The 20,565-nt window shown below is 32.6% G+C and overlaps 3 protein-coding genes across 3 annotated transcripts in view; all 3 read right to left on the reverse strand.

Moving 5' to 3' along the window:
* Positions 1-17,285, reverse strand: part of LOC127864357 (uncharacterized) — a 117,820-nt gene extending 100,535 nt beyond the window's left edge. The window contains exons 1-2 of the mRNA XM_052404010.1: positions 17,032-17,285; positions 15,238-15,510 (exon numbers count right to left, since the gene is read on the reverse strand). Coding sequence (XP_052259970.1) covers positions 15,238-15,510; positions 17,032-17,153 — 395 coding nt within the window. The 5' untranslated portion in view covers positions 17,154-17,285. The remainder of the gene's footprint in view (positions 1-15,237; positions 15,511-17,031) is intronic.
* The window catches only part of LOC127865236 (uncharacterized), a 236,843-nt gene that overhangs the window by 103,796 nt on the left and 112,482 nt on the right, over positions 1-20,565 (reverse strand). The window lies entirely within an intron of this gene.
* LOC127864354 (uncharacterized) lies at positions 11,446-13,503 on the reverse strand. Its single transcript, XM_052404007.1, has 2 exons — positions 13,320-13,503; positions 11,446-12,745 (listed from the first exon to the last, which is right to left on the reverse strand). Exons 1-2 carry the CDS (start codon positions 13,439-13,441, stop codon positions 11,713-11,715), a joined length of 1,155 nt encoding a protein of 384 aa, XP_052259967.1. The 5' UTR covers positions 13,442-13,503; the 3' UTR covers positions 11,446-11,712.

Below are 20,565 nucleotides of genomic sequence, written 5' to 3' on the forward strand. Positions count from 1 at the left end.
CACAAGTTTCCGAATTAGTCTAATACATTATTAAATAAGACGTTGAAGTTGATCGCATCGAAGTGTAGTAACGATCACAGGTGTTGGGCGCGTGGCCAAGTCACTTTAACACTATCAATTTGTCATAAAACAACATTTTTTATCATATTGACAAGAAGAAAAAATCAGATTTTTTTTATATTATATATATCAGAAAAAAAATTCAGATTTTTTTTCTTGTCAATATGATAAAAAATGTTGTTTTATGACAAATTGATAGTGTTAAAGTGACTTGGCCACACGCCCAACACCTGTGGTAGCGATATTGTGCACCGATGTTCAACTTTGTAAATAACTGCAGTAAATTTGAAGGTAAATTGTAATCGTAGTTATACATTAAATATTATGCCAAATTGTCATGTGTCTGTTGCAATTAAAATTTAAATAATGGAAAGAATCGTTGCTCAATATTACCTTTATCTGACGGTTCTCACGCATACGATTTTGTTTATTTATGTTCCATTGCGCATGCGCAGTGCTCTGCGTTTTCCGTTTATCTGACCCTTTTATGGTCTGACGAGTTTCACGTCACACCGCATCTATTTGTAGCCTCAAATTATGAATGAGCTGCTACGTCATGAAGACGCAGCAGAAAGTGGACTATTTTAATCATTCATAAACAATCTCTTCTGCGACACGTATAATACAATCATTGAGACCAATGGTTAAATGTCACATTTGAGAGATACACTAATTATATATACCAGTGAAGCATGACACACGTAGACAACAAGGCATTCGACCGTCTTGATATCAAGGTTCTCTGATTTGTTGGTCCTATATATATCACATCGCGTGAAGAAATGTGGCCAGATATGTGTATGTCGTTTTGTACGTATGTATTGATTGAACAAACGATAGATTGATTTATGCTGTGAAGATTGATTTGTATTTTTATACATTTTAGGAGTTAACAATATTTTACTGCAACTTTTTAAGCGATTACTGTTATTGCCTTCATAAAGTAAGTTGCTTATCAGTGTGATGCTTGTCTGAATGAACTTATTTTGCCGAATTAGCTGTCCAGTATTTAGTGCATTCAATTGAGACTCTCGAAGATGTGAGTCTGTTGCTAAGGTGCATATTAAATTATTGACTCATTTAGTTTATAGTAAATTGAATATTGTAACAATCTTTTATCAGTAGTGTTATTGTATTTACGTTTATGTTAACTGTTAACTACCACTGAACTGCGTAACGTACGTGTGTAGTTATATACGTTATTGTATTCAACTTCATCTTTTGTAAGTTGCAATATATTCAAGCGCCTGTTGTGGTCTAACCAATACAATGATTTAAGCAAACAAGATATATTTCCATTGTTCATTGTTCAACTTTCATGTATGCATACACTTATACGGTTTAACGTTTTACAATCCATATGGTTTGTAATTTTGTAAATTAAACAATATTGATATGACATATTATACTCAGCTCACTTGTGCACAACTTAAACAGGTTGAGTCTGTATCGTTTTTGTTCATACATTGAATCTGTTTAAATTGTGTTCATATTATTTCGTTATGGTTTGTTGTCCATTCTCAAGCTGTATAACTACCTCCTATACAAGTAAACGTTTCACTCACTGAACGTGTCACAATCTGCTCTACAGTGTAATTAGATCTTTTGAAAACGATTCATGTTATTTATAAAAATGTAATCGATATCTGAATGTTAGATAAATTCCAATTAAATCGGCATGAATACTATTTCGTTGCTTGTGTTAAATTGAATTACATTCACATTTCAGTAAGGTAATATACACATTTTACTTCGGATAGGTAACTTTATATTTGAACTTTAACATGAATGCGCGTAGTTTGTGCACAAACTGTGTAAATCAGAAGTTTCTAATACCATATACAGCTAAATATCAATATAATAACTTAAGTATTTAAGCAACTATTTATCAATTACTTCTTACATGTTTATTGTATAAAAATGCAACAATGCATACAATGCAATAGTTACAATATGTTTCATTTGCGAATGCTTTGAATATATTCACAATGTGAAACTTTATTTGCATTAGCAAGAGAGAAACCTTCAAACATAATTTAAAGAATAAGACATATTTACTAACTAAGTGCCTTCAAATGTTACATGAAAGGACTTTATGTTGGCTGAGATGTTTAGTTTCATACATGGTTTTGGACATACAATTCCGATGCACATTTTCGATAAATTAGCGTTTGTATGTGCGCTGTTTTAGAAGTTTGCGTTTCGTTCTTTACACGTTAATTATGTAATGGGAAAGTCAGCTGCCGTCTTTTCAAACTCAATAGGGAAAGGTTGGTCCATATTTTTGTTTTCAGAGTTTATATAGTTTATCCTGATGAACAATATCATGCAAATTTTTCTCTACATCTCTGCAGTTTGTAAATGTATAGGATTGTTTCAGATTTTTTTAAACACTGTGTTATCGGTGCCTGCTAAAATACATGAATAATTGAGACGCCGCAATAGCAAATGATAAACACTTACTCCAAAGAATAAACTAAAAATTCATTGAAAACATTAATAAAGTACTTAGAGAGGTTTCAGGGGTAAAAAAGCTAGATAAAACTACACATACGGCTAAATAATGTGAATATAATAAAGTTTTTAAATTCTTTGAACGATTTTAAACAATTTTTTATGCACTCTTTTATGAAGCTAAAGATAGAAATACGTATTATTATAATCATTTTACAATCGTTATTGCGTCCTCTTTCTTTATTGCATGGCCATGATCTTAATATTAAAGTATGTGATGATAAGTCTCGACAGGTGTTTTTTATTTATTTTTATTTTTAGCAAGTACAATATGTAGTTGGTACTCGTTTTGGTTTTATTCCATCGTGCTTCAGAAAGTAAAAATTATGTGGCTTTAGTTTTTATCCATCCGTTGAGTAATAAAATGGTTATTTAATTGACATGTTTTCTCTTAAGATTCTATTTAATTTTAATTAAGTTGTTGTTAGGTTTATGTATATGTATACATAAATGTTTGTTAATTGTTCTTAGTCGAGTGCAAGCTATATAGCTCTTTAAATACGGTTTAAACACCAAATGTTTTCAATCGACCGTTTAACACGGTGCAGAATCATGTGACCTAGTGGGGTTCTCCATGAAACGTTAATTGATGTAAACACATCGGTAAGTGTTGCTTTTTTCAAATAACTGTTTAAAACCATTTTTCTTAAGAATTTCCACCAGTGCAGTGGCAGTTTTTGCTGCTTATGGCAATGTGAAATACGTCAGAATTACTTTATTTAATAAGCCTGTATTCTTAGCCAACTATTCGATGTGTACACCATGTACACGGTTATATTCACATCGTTTTCTAAGCCTGTCACAATTTTGGCCCATATTTCAGACGTGGCCAAGGATGTATTCTCTAATCTTTAGATTTAGGCACAAACTGCAAGCACAACTGTCTTTTATGCACTGAAGATTTTTGCACATGTATTTCAAGAACTTAAAATATTTGCAAAAGTAAAATTATAATCGGTGTGTTTACATTCTTTCCAGTCCTATTGTTAACATCAGTGAACCCCCTTGACCCTGTACCCTGATTCATGATGACATTAGCTCTCTTAATTAACCTTTGTCTCGTCTAGTAAATTGATTATGTGTTGCGCTGCCTGTTTGCAGTTTGCAAATGTTTCATGGTTTTACAGTTGTCAGTATATTGAAATAATAGAAATTCGTGCTTGTATAAATCAATAAAAACAAAATATATAAATTGACTGCAAATCATTGAAATTTAGTTCGTATCATAGATTTATTTACACACTTTGTGAAACAATGATAACCGTTTCATACATAAATCGATTACAAAATATTTCAATCCTTTATCGATCATAATAGACCTCAATCATGAATAGATGATCATCATATTCAACTGCGCATTGACTTAAGTCTAGATCACACATCCATATACATATTGCGATGATTTTGTAACGATGCTGTAATGGATGGTCCCAAACTCCGGTTTTGAGAAATATGTTCGTTGAGAAGAACCGGAAACAGCAATAAAGACACAGCCGTTACCCGTTGACAGCTTGGCAGACTGATTACGTTACCCAAAATGGACAGGTATACTCTCTTATTGCCAGTGCCGTTTATCTATTTGAATACCAAAAGACGACGATTGTCCGCCGTCAACTATTTATTTGACAACGATTGTTGTCTCTGTATCGAGTGGAAACTGCACCTTACATGCGCGAAATAATAGTTCAAATTTATATGTGTGGTGTACGAAGCCGAAGTTGTGTAACCGGAACGTTTAGGTCTAGAAAGACGCAAATCTTGTTAAGCAAAAACAAAAGACGCGTTTGTTTAACGAAAACATCGAAATGTGTGTGATTATTTGTTTTAAAACTAAACCTCCTTAAAAATAGTCCAGAGTCCCTCCAGTAGGTTTTCCGAGATAGTTTGTTTGCAAGTTATCTGCATTTTGCAGAAACAAACATAAATGCACGTGATAAAAATTTACAGTGTTTGTTGTTTACGACAATTACCGATGACCAAATTAATGGGAACAACACGCAATAATTATATGAGGGGAGGGTTTGACAATAGTTTTTCCAGCGCTAGAGCCAAACCTTCAACTTGAGTTATTGCAACTCAACTTGAGTTCAACTTTAAGTTATTGGATTTAACTTCAATAAAAAAAAGCTTCTTTGCATAAGAACGCAGCTACACAAATATACATAATATATGTTAATATATAAATCATTTCATTCAACGATTTTATGCAAGCAATAGTAACATAATTGGTAGAGTTATCGGTTGGTAACATCTGAAGCACGATGCAAATGTGCACCGTGTCCATAATTTTATTTTAAAAATAAAAAAATGATCATAACAAGATCTAATGAACAACTTAAATTTACAACATTTTTTTTAGTTTACGTTTAAGGTTATTGCTTGCATATATACAGTTTTACTATAACAATAACGTATGTTTCTTTGTTTTGTAACGAAACAGATTTTCTGAAACCTTCGTATGTACAAAGTTACATATTGGCACCATTGTATTAATAAATTCCGTGTTTTAAAGATTAAACTGTTACAGTAACACTTTATTTACAATGGTTTTTAATGATTTAAAAGTCGTTTAAGGCTGGTTAACATGCTTTGTTAATATGGGAAGTTTTTTAAACAATGAAAGATCACATTAATAGATGCCCATTTGAATGCTCAATTTCATCGTATGTCAGAAAGTTTTATGTGTGCTGCTCTGGTTTAAGTGTTAAACAATACGATTTTTCCACTTGATTGTCTGTGTTTGGGTTAGAAAACAGCAAATCGCCTGCAACAAAAGGCAAACATATGATTAACAGAATTTCTTTATTTTTAAGTGTTGATCATTCGGAAGTTGTCTTGATATTTATTTTATTTACTGTTTTTTTTTTAACTTTTTGATTGAACAATAATAAATATAAACTTTTGAAAAATATATTGACCAAAGTAGTTAAAAATATTGTAAAATATTTTTCTTACAATTTTTATTTCTTTATATTCTTCTAGTGGTGATTTGCCATTGTAATATTATCGTACAAATTATTGAGGGTACCTTTTCAGGTTTTGGTAAATTGAAAGAAGTAGAAAAAAAATGTTTCAGATTTGCTTATTTTCGATGATAGTTGCGAGGAAACATAAATACTGAACGCTTTCTACACTCTAAAATATCCATTATATGCAACTTTTTACGATTTAAAAAACCTAAAATTTTAAAGTGTTACAAACGCAAAACGATTAAATAATTTGGAGAGTTCTGTATTGTTATCGTTATATTGTGTGATATTACGAGGGTTGCTTATATAAAGTATTAATACACCGCTCATCATTTGAGCACGGATGGCCGACTAGGTTAAGTGCTAAACTTTTACTCCACGAATCAGTGGTTATAATGATAAATTTCAATACATGCTTAAATGTGTGAGGAGGACTCGATAGCACACACGGATATCCGACTATAACAAAAAAAACTTCTGGATAGCTTCTGGTTAGCGTCACTGTTTGTATTTGTAGCTAAGTCATTATAACCGTAAAGGGGCCATTTCACAGATTTTGGCATATTTTGAAGTTTGTCATTAAATGCTTTATATTGATAAATGTAAACATTTGACCTTTAAAAGTTCCAGTAAAAAATCAAGAATAAAATTAAAACAAGGAAAACAAAGAAGCCGGTACCAGGGCTCGAACCAGTGACCCCCGGAGTCCTGGAGTTAGTCTGAAGTAAAAACGCATTAGCCCTCTCGGCTATTCCGCCGAATATACACATAATAAGTATTTTATACCTTATATAATTAATCTTCGTCGTTTCGTAAATTTAATCGACAACAACAGAACTCTCTAAATTATTCAATCGTTTCGCGTTGCAACGCTTTATAATTTTTAGGTTTTCAAATCGTCAAAGGATACATATAATGGCTATATTGGACTATGGTAAATGTTCAGTGATACTGTTTCCTCACAAATATCAGAACTAAATCGAAAATTTGCGAATCTGAAACAACTTTTTTCAATTTTGTCAATTTACCAAACCGTGAAAAAATCCCTTTAAACAGGTATATACTTTAATGCACACTGTTGTTAAATATACAGTATGATGTTACTTTATGTGCCTCATTTCTGATGACATTAGTTGGTTTGTTAACTTTATTAAGATAGATCTATATGATACTAAATCTCAATCGGAGTGTACATTTTTTATACTATTATGATTGGAAATCTATAGAAATATGTGAATGTATGTATATTTTGAATCCCACACAAGTTAATTGTCCAACACAGATTTATCTACTACCAATCAGAATGCAAAGTAAGAAACAATTACCATTGGGTTTCCACAAATTGTTCACATAATTAAGCTATCTCGTTTTAAATTACACACAATGATATGTTTTATTAATAAAACTTTGTTGTAATGGAAAATTGATAATCAATCTTCACAATATTATTTCAAAATGGTTTATAGCACATTGGTGTTTAACATTCGCGTAAACACTTAAACGAAACAAGAATAAAACAGCATTTACCTCTAGGTTCAGAAGGGAACTAATGATGAAGTGTGTCACAATTTAAAGATTGTCTGGGTAGGTTGGTCCAAATAAAAGGTGCCTTTTCTAAGATTTTGGCATGTTTTGAAGTTTGTCAGTAAATATTGGATCTAAAAAGCTCCAGTAAAAAAATCAAGTATAAAATTTAAAAAAGAAGAAAAAGTTACCCTCAGCAGGACTCGAACCACTGACCCCTGGAGTCCAAGAGTAAAAGGTAAACCAATTAGACCACTCGGCCATTCTTCCTCATACACTGAAGGATTATTTTATACTTTATAAAAGCAATCTTCATAGAATCACAAAATATAACGACAACAACGGAACTCTCCAATTATTCAATCGTTTCGCGTTTCAATGCTTCAGGTTTTTAAATCGTCTAAAGATGCATATAATAATGGCTATTGTAGAACATGGTAAATGTTCAGTTTTACTGTTTCCTCACAAATATCATAACTAAAACGAAAATTTTTGAATCCGAAACAACTTTTTTCAATTTTGTCAATTTACCGAAACGTGAAATGTCCCTTTAAGTCACAGGGGTGTGTTAAGTAACACGGCTGCATGTTACATTTTCTTTGTCTTTGATTCATAAGCAGTTACTATTAATGATTTAATAAACATTGTATATATGACATTTACACATATCTCATTGTCGTCTTGGCAATTGAATACGTAACTTTGAATCAGTAGATTCTCTCCATTGAAGTACCGCGTATGACTCGAAGTTTAACTCATATTTTATAACAAACACTTACATTGTAAAGGTAAGTTAGAAGTCTATATTGTGTTGGAATCCCATAACAATCTATTATAAGTTGTTTATCTTATCTTTTGTACGGATTATGTGCAATTACTATTCAGGATTTGCTAACAAAAAGCGTTTAACATTTTCGGAAATTGACAAGTGCTTCTAAACGGATCATTTTTTATTCAAAACGCATTATCTTAACATTACAAGTTGCATTGAATTAAATGATTTTATAATATTGTACAATATGGAGTTAAATTCAATAAATTTGCGACCATCGGAAATATAGTATTCTCAAGATTCGATTCACAATTATTTTAGGCATCATGAAAGCAAAATGATCGGAGAGACGTTAGATGACATATGCGAAGGAAGGTCAGTGTCTAAAATTTGTCAAATTGAGCAAATGTTAACATTGTAATGCATATAGGCATTTATATAAAGGCATAACTGTACAACTATATTTCATTTGATAAGTTGACTTATTCATTATATATTATTGTTTGTATCTTATAACTGCTTGTACGTGTTATAAATGTGTCAATATAATGTTTGGATAATGCATAAGATATTTATATTTAAGGATTACTATTAAAGACCTTCCGCAGATAGAGGTTGCAAAGCATGATGACAAATGGGTAACAAATGACAACCGACGCCTGTGGGTGTTTAAGCAGCTGGAGCGATTGGGTAAATGTGAAACTGTAGAAGTTTTGATAGTGTCTAGTGTTTGGCAATTCAAGCTTACAATGAAAAACGGCGGTGAGTCAATCCAGGTTCGTGGATCTCCCGGAGGAATATGGCATTTGTAGGCTTCAACATCAAGATTGGACTAAAACAAACTACTTTCACGTAGCCTTTAAATATATTTGCAGAATTGTTGACAAAACTGACCATGCAGGTATATCAATGAAACATTATCATTACCGCAACACATAAAAGGTGTGTGGTTAGAATCGAGCGCTTAGTAATTCCCGTGGTTTTGTCCAAACATTAACATTTGTTACGATGTGATTTTTAAAAAGTCATAGTTTGATGTATGTTTCATATTAGAATTTATGTTATTCATTTTCAGTGTTGGGTTCGTGTATTTTATTGATACATTCTGATTGCTTGAAAATGTCATGAATATATAAATCTTACATTGATCGTGGTATGTTTTTATGTCCTACGTTTAATTTCAAAATACGTGAAAATGAAAAGTATGTTAACAAATCGAAATGACCATATGATAAGACATTATAGGCTATATCAGCGAAATTGCATGTTAGAAATCAATGACAAGCTTCAAAAGTTTAACAATATACTAAATACTATCTCTTCTTGTTAACACTATATTTCATATTTATTTAACTGTTGTTTTCCCGCATTGCTTGACGAAGAATACATTTGTATTTAAAGCATAACAAGTGTAATATACACGCTATCATGTATACATGTTTAGAGGCGTCTATCCATACTGTTCGATTTTCAAAAAATAATGAACGATCGTGTATTGAAAACAGATTTAACCAAGTTAATAATCATTCCTCAAACATAGATCTTACAGAATCGTATTATGAGTATCAATTATAACTTAAAGAAAATATTTCGACATACCAAAATAATACCAATCTATAGATGTGAATGTGTCAACACTACTCGATAGTATTATTTGTATGGAAAACACTAAACAGAGACAAGGTCAAAAACTGTATAATCACTTTACAAGTTACAATATTAAGGGCTGGTTTGGTGGGCATGTGGAATTTGATTGCTAGAAATAAATATGGTCACAACGCTTCATTAAAAAGAATGCATAATTACCTGTTAAAATATTATCTAAGATTTAACTCTCTTAAGTTTTGTAAGTAACTATGCAAAAATCACATTGTACACACGGTATGAATATAATTTGAATTATTTCAAAACTATCATCGCAAAAACATTCTATAATATATAAAACTAGAATTTAACTCAAAGGTATTACCCCACTATTTTATGTTATGCATTAAACCTTCTAATGTCAAATTAATATGAACAACACAATTAATATCGGTCTTCAATGGCATTTTGTTTCAAAGTATTCAATTTTATTGAATGGCCAGACCAATCGAATGGCAAGATAAATTGATTGTAAGTTGTCGTTATTTATGGAATCATCCGAATCACGGTCGCCCGTGTTACCGTGTTGAATTGTACAAGCGCGAAGTTAGAACCTATATTATCTATTATAACCCAGGAACATTCTATCCTCTTCCGCAACATGTTGGTAGATGAACATGTCCCGTTTATTTCCTTCAAATATTTAGCACATTTTCAAAATATTTTTTTCTTTATTTTATGATACCGAAATAGATCATTCACACCTTTAAGCGTTTGCATACGAAATACAGTATGCCTAATCCCCGTACGTGCTTAAACTCGCCGATTTATTTTATTATCTCTTCTGTAGCACCCTAGCACTATAGTCCTCAACATTGAAAACATGTAGATTTATTTGTTTGCAGAACCAAAGGAATTATTGCAATTCCTAAAAGTTAGTTTCGTAAGCACCCGATCAATGTGTCGATCAATGTGACAATAAAGAAGCCATATCGGCTGACATTGCAGAATATTCCGATATTGCCGTGAGACAGTTTTCAGTCGATATGCATAAAAACCGTTATGAGGAAGTAAAGAATGAAATTTAATATCGAATCTTCACTTACTGCACACGACGGATTATGCTTCATGAATAAATAAACGTACCTGATTCGTGTAGGTATTCTTCGGGAATTTATTTTCAGAAAACACGCTTTTTAAAATTCTATGGGTATGCTGACGATTGTAAAGTCGATTTACCGCAAGCAATATATGATCGTGTATTTTTTCAAAACAAACAACATAATATTATGTGTATCACAAACTTCTTCTTAGTATTAACATTAAAATCTGTAAACGTTCCATTTGAAACTGTTTTTACTGTATTAAACGTTTTGATAAATAGCGTGTGATTATATAGATAAGACATGCATGTTAAAGGGCTAATTAAGTAAAGGCTATCTTTATGTAATTCGACTGCGAACACAATTTAAACGTTATCTATTTAATCTAACGGAGGACCAATGAATCAGACATCTTCAAAATAATGTATACCAGACGGTTGATTATGAATTGTGGATATTATTTGAAATTCAATATATTCTTATAAACTATTAAGTATTTCATATTTAAAAATGTAAAGATGTATACTATCAACACCATGATGAAAAAAGCAAGTTTGTAAATATAAAGGAGATTCATATCTTTAACGTCGCTTGCCTAACTTCCTTTCTAAACGCATCTGAAAAGGATGCATTTGAAATGATTTTTTAAGTTGTGAAGGTAATATTATTATATATTGATTATATTTAAATTATATTTTATATGGTTAAACCTCGCATTGAACGAAAACAATTGTATGCATGCTTACTCATACCATGACTGTGGAAGAATGTGGATTTCGAAAATTTTTAATAATAGAATAATAGAAAACTAACAAACATTACTGCGTACATAGTTAAAGTTTTACTTTGTGATGATTGTTGTTAAGCGTTGGTCAGTGGTCCATTTAAATCTATGTGATTGCCAAAACGCCTAAGCATATTTCGTGCGAAACGCAAATATAACAAATTTATTAAGCAGTATTTACAGTTAATGCATTCAACAATCTCGATATTCGACAAAAGTTGGTCAGATTGGGAAAACAAGCACGTACATAAACATAAAACACTCTTCTGTACTTAATAATATTCATTGTTTTTAGTTGACTGTACCATGGTATAATTTGTGTTAGTGAAAATCTTTAAGACATCTTGCCAACACAACCCAAAACATTTTGCAAATGGCAAAACATGTTCAAAGATCTACCATTTATAGAATTGTACATCCACAGCAAGACTGGTTCGAATCGCCATAGTTAGGCCTGCTGCCTTCTCGGTATGTTGGCATGACATAGCGTGGTTCTGATGCATTCGATGCATGTTCTGTTGCACGAACGGAGTTGTGATCAACTGAAGAGTCTGACATAGAGACCGTGGGTCTTGATGGACTTCCTTGCTTTGAATAATTACTCAGCTGATCGCAGTTTTGCGATCCTGAACTAGCGCCTTCCGTTGAATAATTGCTATGCGGAACACGGTCTTGCAATACGGAAAGACCACTTTCTTTCGAATAACTGTTCTGATCCCGGCAATGCGACCCTGAACTACCGACTTGCTTTGAACAGCTGCTGTGATCACGGTTTGGGGATAGTGAAGAGTGGGTGTGTCGCTGACTATAATCATCATTTGCCTTACCGATGTCAGAAAAGCTCGGATATTTGGATGACGAATAGCTCATCGGAGTTATTTTGACCGGGGTTTTGTAGGTCGCTTGCAAACCACTACTTAAAGGGTTGGTTCGAAAACTGTCTGAAGTCGAACGTATCGTAAGTTTAGGTGAATTTTCAGGGCTGGTTTTAGCAGTCATCGCAACGTTGGTTTTTGTTGCATTTGTCATGTGTGTTGGTATAGACGATTGTGGTTTCGTCGTTGGTGCTTTATATACTGATGGGGCTTGGTAGGAGAAAAGAGCTGGACGTTCACTTAAATCTTTCACTTTGTATCCCGATTGATACGCAGATGCTTTGTTGGATATTTGCAATGTCGATTGAACCGTTGGCTTATATGGTGTTGGTTTGTTATGCCAATACCCTCCTGCAGGTCCACGAACGCGAACGGACGTCCCACCGTTATATGTTGTCAGCTTTGCCTCGGGTATATATGCAGATATACGTACCGGTATTGTGTCGCATTTTCCGAGCCGTTCCAGCTCACGAAAAACCCATAAGCGTCGATTGTCTGCGGTAACCCATTTTCCATCGCGTTTTACCACCGTTATTGTTGGAATTGAAGATAATTGACATCTACAAATTTTATATGATTATTGAACAGATTTTAAATTAGCTATCTATACAATTATTAAAATAAAAGTAATTAAAAATGTTAACTAAAACAGTAAAACCTAAAGGATATAAAATAGGACATCTGTATTTCTTAGTCTTAGGTCCTCAGACGTCAACACGGCTGTGGATACAGTTAATTTCATGTTCTATAAGCAGTGTAAATCGCACCGTGCCATATTGGTAAACTATCGTTCATTTTTTATAACATATCGAGTGAAACTGGTCGTGAAATATGAACGTAATACCTGCATTTTTGAGCGCCTTTGACCTGTTTGTTTTTCTTTTGCGCTAACTTATCTATGTAAAACAAAATCTTTGAGAAAATGAATAATATCGAAACTCATTCTCGTTATGCCAATTCTTTGGACCGCATTTCCAACAACGATAAATTTGAATAAGTGCTATAAATGCATATATTATCGAAACAAATACATTAACTATAGTAATACAACGAACATTACTTTCTTTCAAATTTCACTCATATAAAAATAAACGATTGTAGTAATAAACACTTGTGATTTATGAAATATCATACCTTCCTTCACAGACATCATCCAAGGTTTCTCCAATTCTAGTTCTATTGTGTGATGTCCGCTTATCAAAGACATTATTGATAGAATCTTGCGAATAAAATATGTATGATGGTTTAAGATCCATTATTTAATGAAATAACAACCTCCCACTACAAGTTAACTCGTCCTAATAGTCACCAAACTTGAATCACAATCTATACAATATTATCTATTGTGTAACATTCGTAGTAAAAATAGATTTTCTGAAAACTCAAATTGACATAAACGTGTAGTCGATTGCTAAAGTTTAGGTACTGTTTACAATTTGGCCATGTGTAAAACTATTAGAAAATTCGGCAATATATAAACTATTAAAGCAAAAATAAGTACACGCGTATATATTATAATTTTGAATGACACATTTCTATATGAAGAAATATTATATTTAAAGTCTAAAGGATCCCCGATAAATAATATAATTCGTGCTAATGATGTACAGTATTTTATTTAGCAGAATGGAAGAAATTTGTCACATAATTCATTTTCTCAAAGTTTCGTAGCCGTATTTTTACGTCATAGCGGATTACATTACGGTAGCGGGCGAAATTGCCACGAGCCAGGTATCATATAAAGCAAGGAAGAAGTGAGGAATGGAACTTAATAGTGTCGACTAAATATAAATTTAACCCTTCAATCCAATTGTTAATCTTCACTATGGATTTTTTTTAAATTACGACAGCTTTGCTTTCACATTAAATATCACTGACCGGATCTATTCATAATTTTCGCAGCACGACTGTTTACATGTAATCAACAATACACGCACCCGATTCGTATATGTATTCGTTGGGTTTAATTTTCAGAAAACACGTTCTATATAGATACTGTTTACATTATAACAAAGTCTTAGTATTAGGTAAAGTTTACCAAACCAATAAATGATAATGTATTTTAACATAACCGATTATTACATTTGTAGCAAACTCGTCTTCTAGGTATTAACCTTGCATTATTTAAATATTCCAGTTGAACCAGTTGTATTTAACATTAAAAAAAATAAGTTTCTTGTCATTATATAGATATGATATGAATGTTTAAGAGCGACAGTGCCAATTAAGCAGAAGCTCTGTTTAAGTAACTCGATTGCGAACATAATTTAAGATAAACCTATTTTATATAATAGGGGTGGGGTCACAGTGAATCAGACAACAGCAGCAATTCGATATGCGACGATCAATCAACATTATCTACATAAGAATATGAAATTGTGTGAAATTAGCGAAAGATCTTTAAAAAAAAACCAGCCAACCCATGTTGGTTCCCGTCTTCCTGCGCCTCAAGGATTGTCAAACTTAAAGTCTTCAAAACAACTCAGTTGTCTACCTTGTGTTTTTTTAAAGCACCATGTATGTTTGTGGTCTAAGAAAAAACATTAAATGAAAAACACAATTTTGTGGTGTGTAATCTTCTTCTGTCATCTTTTTTTATTCATTAGCGATTGTTTTGCTCAACTATGTTCGGTTGTCTATGAGTAACTCAATTTGTATTTGAACCGCTACTTTTTTCATAAGAACGAAGAAGTCTGGTCTTACTCTATTTGTATGATAAAACAAATATAAAACTAAAGAAAACGCTTTTGGAATTTGTATTCAATAAATATGTGTATTAAAATGACATGAAAACAGTACAATCAATCCCCTGTAACTATAAATAACCATATCACAGATGACGATGAATCACAGACGATCGACAAGAATCTTTAAGTCTGAAATTTGTTGTTTTTTCGGAAATTAATTTGATGAAAACAGTGCAATTTCACTTGATATGGCACGTTTTATTCAATTGTTAGACAGTTCAAATCACCACCCATCACTGTCGCTGTCATAGTTGTCGGAGTTATCACTATGTGTGAAGTTGTCATCCGAATCGTTGTCATCATACCTTGTTGAATTCGGAACAATCTGGAAATGGTCCCTGTTTTCATGTTTCTGGTACCAATCGCCCCCTGGGTATCCACGGATAATGATCGACACCCCGTTGTTTTTCGTAGTACGCTTCGATTCCGGAATACTTTGCCCGACATTGACCTGTATATTGACACACTTCCCGAGCAATTCGAGCTCCTTAAAGACCCAGAGACGTCGGTTGTCCGTTGTCATCCACTTCACATCTTGGTTTACTACGGTAATTGCAGGTATTGATTCGATGCTGCACCTGCAAATATATTTCATATTTAATGTGTTCTCGTACAAGAAGAATGTAAATAACAATCATTAGAAAAAAACATGATTTTGAATCGCAGTCATATAATATATCATTATAATGGTTTACGAATACCTGAAATTGTCTTTACACAGTCTCTAACTTCATGTCTTTAAAAACATGTATAACGCTGATAAATATAGGGTCTGGCACGAGTTGTAAAGGGCGAGCTTACTAACGAATTTCCTGGACGAGTTTAATAAAATATAGTATGATATGACAACGAGAGTCAGATCTTTTTTATCACATGCTTTTAAATGAGCAAATTAAATAAATATTTACGCAAACATGATGATAAATCCCGAATGTTGTTTACATTTCGTGACGTCATTTGACGTTGCAACGTCATTTCAACAAAATAACAAAATGCGATTGGTCAATAAACGAAAACTAAGCCAATGAAAACGCTTAAAAATGGTGTATTACACATGTGTAATAAAAAAAAACCCAATGGTTATATTACATGGGAAACAGGGTATTGCATGTGATAAATAAAAAATATAGAACACTTTTATTTTTCTAGATAAAAAACCTCCTATGTTTCGTAAAAATAAATTATAAATTTTATGTTTTGCGATACATCACAAAGTTCTTTATTATGACATTGACACTGTTAACATTGTTTACGATGTATTCACGCTAAATATTTGACATGTTAAAGTACAAAAAGGTACATTTTTCAAATACTTTCTTATGTATTCCGTTTTCTGGTTATTATCGATGTATACTACATTGTAAAGAAATGTGAGAAATAAATGAGATTTTTTTTTATAGAACACCAGTAATAAAGTGGTAGTACCAGAAAATAAACGAAATTAGAATTTTATTTATTAAATTGAAAATACTTTACTGGTGTTCAACAGAAAAGTACCAAATGTACACAATACCTATTTAACTGTGCAGATTCGTTATTTCGACACTTCGACACATTTTTGTCCTACAAAACTACCAGTTACCTTGTTGATATTGGCGTAAACGTGTTAGTTATAAATTTCATTGAAGAAATTTTGTAGTTGTTGTCATATTACGATGGTTGAGTAATTTTGAACACCATATATAACATCCTCCGTTCATATTCGTATGTTGGTTTGCGAGCTTAAAATGTTGACATTGAAATCGTATATTCTCGCATTGAAGCATACTAAATTTGTGTTTGCAAAAGAAACACCAAGTGGGAATTTTTGAAATGGAAGTTTAAATGTTCTTGTTTTATCAGTGCATTTTAGAAAAGCAATTTCCATCCCACAACTTGCGCTAAACCTTTTTAAAACCACATTATGTTCACATATTAGCTTGAAATAATATAAGCCTATTTTAAATTAATATGCATGTGATGATACGCAAGTTTAATATGATAATGAAGTGAATGAAACGATAATTATAAGGTAATTTGAAATACTTCAAAGCTTTGAACGAATACATATTAGTAAGATGCCGAATTGGCATTTATGTAAAATAAGTTATAAAGCATACTTTCCCTCGCATATATCGTCCAGGGTTTCTCCAAGTTTGTGATTAGCATTGCTAGATCTCGAATCGAAGTAAATATTGATCGAATCCTGTGAATACAATATTTCCGACGGTTTGAGTTGCATTTTAAACAACAAAATAGAGACAGCAAATAACACTATTAACCTTAGCAGTGATTTAAATCGTATCTTACACTGGTTAGTTAGCCGTTGTTGGTGAATTCATTTTCAAAAAATAATGCATGCATGTGTAGTGCAAGTATAATACTTTTTCGTTTTCAGAAAACGAATGCTCCGATAACGTATAAATAGTGCAGGTTTAACCCGAAGTTTTAATTTAAAACGATGCATGTACTTACCAGGTTCGACCTGTTATGCTCTAGTAGCTTCGAATGTAAGTTGGATCTATTTTTCTACATTAGCGTTTGGTAAATACAGTGTCTCTCGTTACGTGTTCTTAGTTAGAACAAATGTTAATGTGACAATACTCTTCAGTCAATCATTTAAGTGTTATGTAGTGTGTGCTCTAAAAAGTCTCCAATTAAAAGCAGTCTGCATTGGTGAAATATGAAACGTGCTAAATTTCGTTAATGTTTAACAGAAATTATTGCGTCGAGTTAAGGAAAATTTCATTTAAATACGATTGCCATATTCTGGTATTAAATAGATGTTTATTTTATACATAACTTTTTCAAATTTTATTGGTACTAATTTGCGGATTGAATTGATTTTGTGTTTCACTGTGGGTATCTTTGAGTACTCATTAACTGAAAGTGAATAATTGTTTGTTTAGACACATGTACTCTATCAACTCTTATGATATTTTTATTAAAATTGATAGAATTGATAAATTATTGTTCTTAATTGAGACTGATCACCAACAACATGGCTTTAATTATTCAATCGATTAGATTGCGATTACACGATGATAGGGCGATTACCACAACTATTCCGCTCGCCGTCGAAATTTTATACTTTTGACAAAAGCTCCGTATCCTTCTGACGAAAAGAAACATGGCGGACGAAGCAATATCAGGTAACCGGGTGACAAAATTTTTTATTATAAGACACTGCAAAATGATTGCCACTTGCGAAGTTATCCAGTCGTGAAATATTTAGCATGACTTTGAAATAGTGTTTACAAAAAGTCGTGTCACGCTCGACACCATTCGTACTTGTGAGAAAAATGTAATAATCAGATAATTGTCGATGTGTCAGACCTGATGTGACAGACTTAAATCATTGTATATATAAAAAGAACATGCCATACGAACATGTTTGTTTCAATATCTGTTAAAGGCCTAATTTTTTGGTGAAAACATACATCACTTACATAAATATCGATGCACCGCGCAACACTGATTATAAACACCGTATTTATATTCCGTGTCACTGAAATTCGTGGCACAGCCAACTTCTGCACAGTGTTTTAAATGATGTGCTAGAACGAGCCATCGCAGAATTTATTTACGATAATCTTCCATTTATCAAAGTTACACGCCCCAGAATTGATATTGAAAATGATGGCATGCTTGCACCTAAAAGGTTCACCGGGATTGATTGTCTTTTTTTACAGTACTCGGAGGGCACATGTTTAAGTCTCATGTTTCAATTTATTTATTGTTGTGGTAAAATACAATCATTATTGATAATTATTATTTATTGATTTCAGATTCATAATCCGTATCAATATTAAAAGAAAACTGCTATTTTGAAATAATTTCTTTCTTGATGACCTTGCGTTTTTGGTTTTCGTTTCTGTGGAGCATTTACAAGATTGTCATGAAAGGCTTGGCGGCACTGATCATTTGGTGTCTCTATGACAGACATCGAACTGGTACATGCCGGTTGACGGTCGCCTGGAGATTTGCTGGTATCATCTTCAGCACCGGGAGGAAAAAGTCTCCTTTTCTTGTTCTTAGGCTTGTTCAAAGATAAATTTGAACGTCTCTTCCTTCTTAAAATAAAAAGATCAGAATAAAGCAGTGCCTAAAAAAACCCATAAAGATGCGGTGCTTTTACGGACATTGTGTAGCGGTGTTCATATTTCTATAATGTCAGTGTTGAGCGGTGCATACTTGCTAACACGTGTACATGTAAAAATCACAGTTATATCAAAAAAGCATGCCGCAATTTGTTGTAAATTGATTCTTCTTTCATAAAATACCGTTTAACAAAAAAATATTTCATTTAAAGGGTTTAAAATCTGCAAAATTACGATGTATCGCGTCATGAAAGTCACTTCTTTCACGACATGCTCAAACTGTTTTCACTATTTTGAAGTTAATAGCGACTCAATTTTGATGCGGGTAAACGGAAATAAGATGTAAAATATATACTTCGTTCGATGGAGTATCATTTTATTACCAACTTACCTTCTTTTCTCGTTTTTTTTCATTGATTTCTGGACTTGCCAAAAAGTTTGCGGCCATGTTTTTGACAGAAGGATACGGAGCTTTTTGTCAGAAGTATAAAATTTCGACGGTGAGCGGAATATTTGTGGTAATCGCCCTATCACCGTGGGTTAATCTATTCGCGCGAATAACTTAAACCGTGTGGTCTCGTGTAAGGCTGCTCTTAACGACCTTGCTGTTTGTTATATTTTTGTTTATTGAGTTCTAAGAATTTAATAGGGATCATTCGCGCGACGTGTTTTCTAGTTCTAAATTTCGTTTCAAAAGTCAAAACGCTGCTTAAATTCATGAACGAATCTGCAAAGATAAGCACAAACTAACGGGGATTTCACACCACTGTACAAGTATGGTGTACATGACGGAGTTTTCTATTGTACATCCGAAAAAGTGCATTTGAATAAATATTTTCTTTCGGTTATTTCTGGTAATACTTATAAAATTATATCCTCGAGTTTGTATTCAACATCGTTTTATCTGTTTTGAAAACTATTCTCATCTACTTGCTTACAGTTAAGAAGGGCAATCGAAAGAATCAATGTTATGACGTAAAGTATGGCACACAATCAGGAGCAAATCTATACAACTAATAATTTACTTTTAATACTTTAATGAAGATCTTTTACTGTTTTCGAATTTGTTTGAAAGTATAAAGCTTCATCGCCATTTAACAAAGTTTCAATCGAATGGGTGGAGTACATATATACATGTAACTGGTGGACAAATATGCCTCGCATGACACATGCGTATATAATTGATGACTTCAAAAAAGTAATGGAGGAAGTTCCAACTAAACCCTAGATGCATAGTAAAGATACGATGATATTTTGTTAAAATAGATGATCATCCATCACACTACAATGTGTCCTTATGCGTCTCCAAACGAAAACAAATTAGTTTAAGGTGGTCGGACACGATTTAGTCTGGTTTCAAAATACACGTTTTCAAACTCATCATATTTGTGTACACATGCACACGAGTATCATGCAAAACCCAAATGACTGTCCATATGTCCATTCCCCCGACTGTCCATTAATATACAAGTTGTTTCATTGACTTCATGGTTTAATTACAATAAAAGAAACTATCGAACCTCTGTTAGAGTTGTCTCCCGTCAATAATACTAT

This window comes from Dreissena polymorpha, chromosome 1, assembly GCF_020536995.1.
Source record: "Dreissena polymorpha isolate Duluth1 chromosome 1, UMN_Dpol_1.0, whole genome shotgun sequence".
NCBI lineage: Eukaryota > Metazoa > Mollusca > Bivalvia > Myida > Dreissenidae > Dreissena > Dreissena polymorpha.